Below are 6,431 nucleotides of genomic sequence, written 5' to 3' on the forward strand. Positions count from 1 at the left end.
TCGGTAAACCTCTTCCGTAACGCTTGATTAAACCGCCGAATCGTTTATTTTTAACTACATTTACATTTCTTGTAACTGACAGCTAAACTTTTACTGTCTGTGCCTTCCACAAGCTGCCTCCCACCCCGGTGTCTGATTACCGATTTACCGAGTTTGACATAGCACTGATTTGCGCCGGAGTCTATTCAAAGATTTACCCATTTTAATGTTTGTTTATGAATAGAAAAATACACTTTGCGCGTAGAACAAATATTAAAACTTATTACAGCTCACTAAAAGATGTATATAAATTCGGCATAGATTTATTTTACACAAACTGTGATTAATATAAATAAATCTAAACTTTTTTCTGTTTGTTCTTCTACCGTTTTAGTTTTGTACTGCGCATCTGTCAGTGTAACTACGGTACACTGTCCGCACAGAGGTCTATTTTTATATCTTAATTTAATTTGAATGCTTGAATATTACCCACCACGTGTCCAACTTAATGCCAATTTTAGACCTTTTTTGTAAAATATATAAATAAATAAATGAAAAAACACGTTTAAATGATGTTACCATTTTATTTTTATTTATTTACTTGTTTATTTATTTCATTTTATTATTTTTTGGTATCTATTTTTGCTTTATTTTTTATCTTGTGTTTATAATTTCAACATGTTTTTCTTATACTTATTTGGTGGGGGGATGGGAGGGGAAATAGGGAGAAAAAGGTTGCTTTTGTGTAAAAAATGTAAAAAAAAAAAAAAAAAAAAAGAAAAAAAAAAAGAATGTCTTGCTGTTTGATCTACTGTAATAAAAAATATATTATTATTATTCAGTCTTTATTTTCAGGTCGATTAAAAACAGTTACAACACAAACAAAATAAAAAAACATACATTAAAATAACAAAAAAGACATTGCCACTTTTTAAAAATAAAAGATAGTTATAGTACAGAGATAACTGGGCCATCATAGGCTATTATAAAATATTTCGGGACAGTTTGATCATACTGAACAAATTTAATATCTATTAGGGCTGTTTGACAAGGGTGATAAAGTAAACTCAGGTGTGAGAATCACTGGAGGCTCAGGTAGATTGATTACAATGAAAAGGGGCGTGCTCCTCTTCTGCAGACTAGATCATATGATCTGAATCCTTCGGACAAACTTCCCGTTTATTGAAGAGGATTCAAGCTGCAGCAGAGTTCCAGAATAAGCTTTTACAAAGGTATGCTAGTGTGTGTTTATTTTGCACCCATAACCTGCATTTATTTAAGACGTTTTTGTGTGATGTTGACGCTTTATATTTGATCTTTCGTGAATGAATTCGTGAAATCTGCATGTGTCAGTTCTTGCTTATGTCAGCTGTTCAGTGACAAACGACCATGGGGAAAAACACAGGGATATAAATCTGTCAGCCAAATGTATGCCGAATTACCAAAAAGACCAATTTATAGCCTGATCATTTGTTTTAACACATATAATTTGCCAATAAACAATGATTCACAAAAAAATAAAAATAATTGAACGGAGTTTGGCGCATTCTAGAGTGCAAAGTTTGATTAGTCTGCATTAAAAAAATAAATAAATAAATCTTGGTTGACCGAATGTATGCCGAATTACTAAGAAGACCAATAAATGTTTAACTTTTGTTTTTAAAAATGTATAACATTTGCCGATCATCTAGAATTTACAAAAATGCTAAATTTTGAACGAAGTTTGGTGCTTCGTCAAGGAAAAAGTGCCTAAACAAATAATTAATAAGTTGTTTTTTTCAAAATAGATATTTCTAAAATAACTTATACACTATTACGATGTGGGTGACACATCTTATTTATGAATACGTTTAAGTTTAGTATATTTTTAACATTACACGTTTTTGGCAAATTCAGCTTTTTTTGGCGTCATTTCCGGTCATTTTCCTGCGGGCTGTCACGTGACGTATACGTAAACAGTAAACATGGCGGACAACGGAGGATAGCAGTAGCACTGTCAGGGGTAAACAGACCTTTAAAGTAAGTTTAGAGCCATTTAAATGCACAATTTTGGTTTATATCTGAATGACATGACACAAAAATATCTTCTGCTGATTAACCGTGCGTGCAGTCAACCACAGCGGCTTGTCGGGAGGCGTTATCGTTAGCTGAAGTTAGCATGTGCAGCTAACTGGACGGGTTGGCTTCTTCTCTCCAGCTTGGACGCTAGAAAATGAAAGTTTTATGGAGTTTCTAAAAGCTGACAAATGATCTTAATCCTCTGGGGTCTATGATCCGATAACGTGGCAACAAAAAAACGGTGTTAGTGGAGCGCTGTTGTCGACTTCACTCCAAATTACAGACTTGAAACTTTCTCCTGTTTTGTGTTTGACGTTCCGAGGTAATGTAAAACCAAACATATGATCGTTTTAATTTGATAGTACAAACATATTGATTCAAGTGTAAAAGTAGGATGGGACGAGGCAGGCGTGGCATTCTGTAAAAATGGAAAAAAGGGGTCTAATCATCTAACACCGTTCCTATGAATAAACATGTTTTTATGGTAATTTTTTGAGTATAGTTTTATTATATTTGAATTTTACCTTGATATGTTCATATTTGAAACCTATGTTTACATTTTTTCAGCTCTGAAACAGTTCATTGAGCATATTTATGGTTTGTGATTGTCACAACTAGTATCATTTTATTTCAGATTTCATTATTTTTTGTGTATTTTTCAGCTCAATGTGTTAATAAAGTGGGTTAAAGTAAAAAAGATCATGTTGAAGTTGTGCTGAGAAAATACCAAATACCAAACATGAATAAAGTAAATATTATGTGGTATATAAAGGGCAAATAGGCTCAGACCCCAGAGGGTTAACTCCTCTATGTCCAGCAGCAGCCGGGATGAATACAGCCTGAAGTACATGAGCGGCTCTATGGGCAGCAGGAGGCAGAAAGCAGCGGATGATGGAGAGCATCTCATCGAGCCTCCGTCCTCCTCCTCCGGTGGGGATCCGCTGGACCAGGACGCCCCCACGCCGGGGTTCGTGTACCTGCTGGCGGTCTTCTCCGCCCTGGGAGGCTTCCTCTTCGGGTATGACACCGGGGTGGTGTCCGGGGCCATGCTGCTCCTGAAGAAGGAGATGGACCTGAGCGCTCTGTGGCAGGAGGTGCTGGTGTCCAGCACCGTGGGGGCGGCGGCGCTCTCCGCCCTGGCTGGAGGCCCCCTGAACGGCTGGCTGGGCCGCAGGGTCTGCATCCTGCTGGCCAGCTTCATCTTCAGCGTCGGGGGCGTCATCCTGGCTGTGGCCCCGGGCAAGGAGGTGCTTCTGGTGGGCAGGATCACCGTTGGACTGGGCATAGGTGAGTTTTTCATTGGTGTTTGGAAATTATTATTATGATGATGATGATGATGATTATCATTATTATTTGATTGTTGTTATTCAGTTTTTATTATTTTTGTTGTTGTTATTATCATTGTTATTTTTTATCTTTTTAAAGGTGATAAATGTAGCGTGAGGTGATTTTTAAAAATAATACAGTTGTTGTTGTTATTATTATTTATATACATATATATATGTTTAAAGGTGATAAATATAGCATAAAGTGAGGTGATTTAAAAAAATTATACAATTGTTGTTTTTATTGTTATTATTATTATTATTATTATTATTATTATTAATAATAATAATATATCTTTCAAAGGTGATAAATATAGCATAAAGTGAGGTGATTTTTAAAAATACAATTATTGTTGTTGTTATTGCTATTATTATTTATATATTTATTTATTTTAAAGGTGATAAATATAGTTTAAAGTGAGGTGATTTAAAAAAATATATAATTATTGTTATTATTATTATTATTTATTTTAAAAGGTGATAAATATAGTATAAAGTGAAGTGATTTTTTAAAATGAATATAAGTTTTTAATATAATACTAAATATATTAATTGTTATATATTGTTATTATTAATACAACAATATTAACTTATAACAATATGGTATATTATTGTTATATAATATATATTTTTTATGGGCGTTCCGAATTTCCTACTTTTTCTAATTATAGTACATACAGGAGCTGCCCAGACAAAGAATGTCCTGTTTCATGCAGTATGCACACAGCTGGGACACACTACTGGATCAGAACATGATGCTTTGATAGTCAGACAGGCTCATACAGTAATCTGCACCTTAGTTAGTTAGTTAGTTAGTTAGTTAGTCAGTTAGCTAGTTAGTTAGTCAGTTAGTCAGTTAGTTAGTTAGTTAGTTAGTTAGCTAGTTAGTTAGTCAGTTAGTCAGTTAGTTAGTTAGTTAGTTAGTTAGTTAGTCAGTTAGTCAGTTAGTTAGTTAGTTAGTTAGTTAGTCAGTTAGCTAGTTAGTTAGTCAGTTAGTCAGTTAGTTAGTTAGTTAGTTAGTTAGTTAGTCAGTTAGTCAGTTAGCTAGTTAGTTAGTCAGTTAGTCAGTTAGTTAGTTAGTTAGTTAGTTAGTTAGTCAGTTAGTCAGTTAGTCAGTTAGTTAGTCAGTTAGTCAGTTAGTTAGTTAGTCAGTTAGTCAGTCAGTTAGTTAGTTAGTTAGTTAGTCAGTCAGTCAGTCAGTCAGTTAGTTAGTTAGTTAGTCAGTCAGTTAGTCAGTTAGTCAGTTAGTCAGTTAGTCAGTCAGTTAGTCAGTTAGTCAGTCAGTCAGTCAGTTAGATAGTTAGTTAGTCAGTCAGTCAGTCAGTCAGTCAGTCAGTCAGTCAGTCAGTCAGTTAGTTAGTTAGTCAGTCAGTTAGTCAGTTAGTCAGTCAGTTAGTCAGTCAGTTAGTCAGTTAGTCATTTAGTTAGTCAGTCAGTCAGTCAGTCAGTCAGTCAGTCAGTTAGTTAGTTAGTTATGAAAATAGTTAACTCATACATCTGTGGAACTTGCTAATACATTACCAACAAGCATTATTTTAATCACAAAAAAAATATTTTTTAAATGCATTGAATATTGTCTATGTTACTGAGACAAACGGGCTCAAAGAAACATATTTTCAAAAAGAAATGTGAACTATATTCTCTCATGAATGACAGTATGGCTGCATTTCACCACCATGGTGTGCAATAAATAATGCAAAAATGACGCCTGTTGGGAACATGGCTGCAAGCTTCAAACCCATTTAGAAGAAGAGGCCAATTTAATTATCTCCAACTCCACCCCGTTGTTTTTCGAGAGCAAATACAAAAAGTCCACTCCAGGGCCAGCTCACCCCACCTGACTTGATTTTCCAGTCCGACTGAACACTGGGGCTCTATCTGCCTGGACTGAACACAGGAATGTGGCTGGAATGTGGACTTTCCTCACCAATATCTATGAAATGTGTGGGACATTTTTTCTGTGTTTGTGTTTTCCCATCAGGCATTGCCTCTATGACTGTTCCTGTATACATCGCTGAAGTTTCCCCGCCTCACCAGAGAGGTCAGCTGGTCATCATCAACTCCGCCTTCCTCACTGGAGGCCAGTTTGTGGCCAGTGTGATCGACGGAGCGTTCAGCTACCTGAGACACAACGGCTGGAGGTTTGCAATCACTTCTACCACTAAACGCTCTTTAACTTTCCACTTCATGTGTTTACTTAAGCTTTGTTTACCTTCTTTCTCTTTCTGTCTGAAGACTGTAACTCAGGGGTCTCAAACTCGCGGCCTGCGGGCCAATTGTGGCCCTCGTGACGATATTTTGTGGCCCCAGCTGCTACCTGAGCGTTTATTATCTGCCGTGTTGTTATCAGAAGAAGTGGAAATGTTATGTGATATAATTTTGTGTCCTTTTTTTGGTAATTTTGTGTCTTTTTTTGGTAATTTTGTGTCTTCTTCTAATAATTTTGTCTCTTGTTTAGTAATTTTGTGTCTTTTTTGGTCATTTTGTGTCTTTTTTTTTTTTTTGTAATTTTGTGTTTTTCCAGTCATTTTGTGTCTTTTTTTTAGTATTTTTTTGTCCTTTTTTTTGTAATTTTGTGTCTTTTTTAAGTAATGTATTTATTTTTCAGTCATTTTGTGTCCTTTTTTTTAGTAATTTTGTGTTTTTCTTAAGTAATTTTTTTTCTGTCATTTTGTGTCTTTTTTTAGTAATTATGTGTCTTTTTTCAGTAATTTTGTGTCTTTTTTTGGTCATTTTGATACTGCTTCCAGCGGCCCCCAGGTAATTTGAGTTTGAGACCCCTGCTGCTGTAACTGATACATCTGTATCCCTAATATAAGCTTCTTCCAGATAAATTGCTGCTGAAAAATAGTGACTAAAAACTGCAGTACAGAAATGCCAAAAGATTTCTCTGAGGCACGATAGTATCAGTTGCAGTTACAGAGTTTGTCCAGCAGAGAGCACTGCCAAGTTAAAGTTTTAGCATGGCATATGGCATAAAAGTAAAAGATACATTGCAATCCAATTAAAATAATAATAATTTAATAAATAGAAATAAATAAATAAAAAAGGGACCAGGCGACCATACGT

The 6,431-nt window shown here is 35.2% G+C and overlaps 1 protein-coding gene across 4 annotated transcripts in view; it reads left to right on the forward strand.

The window, feature by feature from the left end:
- The first annotated feature begins 875 nt into the window (after positions 1–875).
- LOC131973695 (proton myo-inositol cotransporter-like) overlaps positions 876–6,431 on the forward strand; it is a 19,859-nt gene continuing 14,303 nt past the window's right edge. Inside the window, exons 1-3 of one of the 4 annotated variants that reach the window (XM_059335755.1) lie at positions 876–1,211; positions 2,855–3,324; positions 5,344–5,503. In XM_059335755.1, the coding sequence (XP_059191738.1) occupies positions 2,886–3,324; positions 5,344–5,503 (599 nt within the window). In that variant the 5' untranslated portion in view covers positions 876–1,211; positions 2,855–2,885. Of the gene's footprint in view, positions 1,212–1,622; positions 1,999–2,854; positions 3,325–5,343; positions 5,504–6,431 lie in introns of those variants that run through there. The other 3 variants (XM_059335754.1, XR_009394582.1, XM_059335752.1) reach the window with 3 other exon arrangements.

This window comes from Centropristis striata, chromosome 6, assembly GCF_030273125.1.
Source record: "Centropristis striata isolate RG_2023a ecotype Rhode Island chromosome 6, C.striata_1.0, whole genome shotgun sequence".
Taxonomy (NCBI): domain Eukaryota; kingdom Metazoa; phylum Chordata; class Actinopteri; order Perciformes; family Serranidae; genus Centropristis; species Centropristis striata.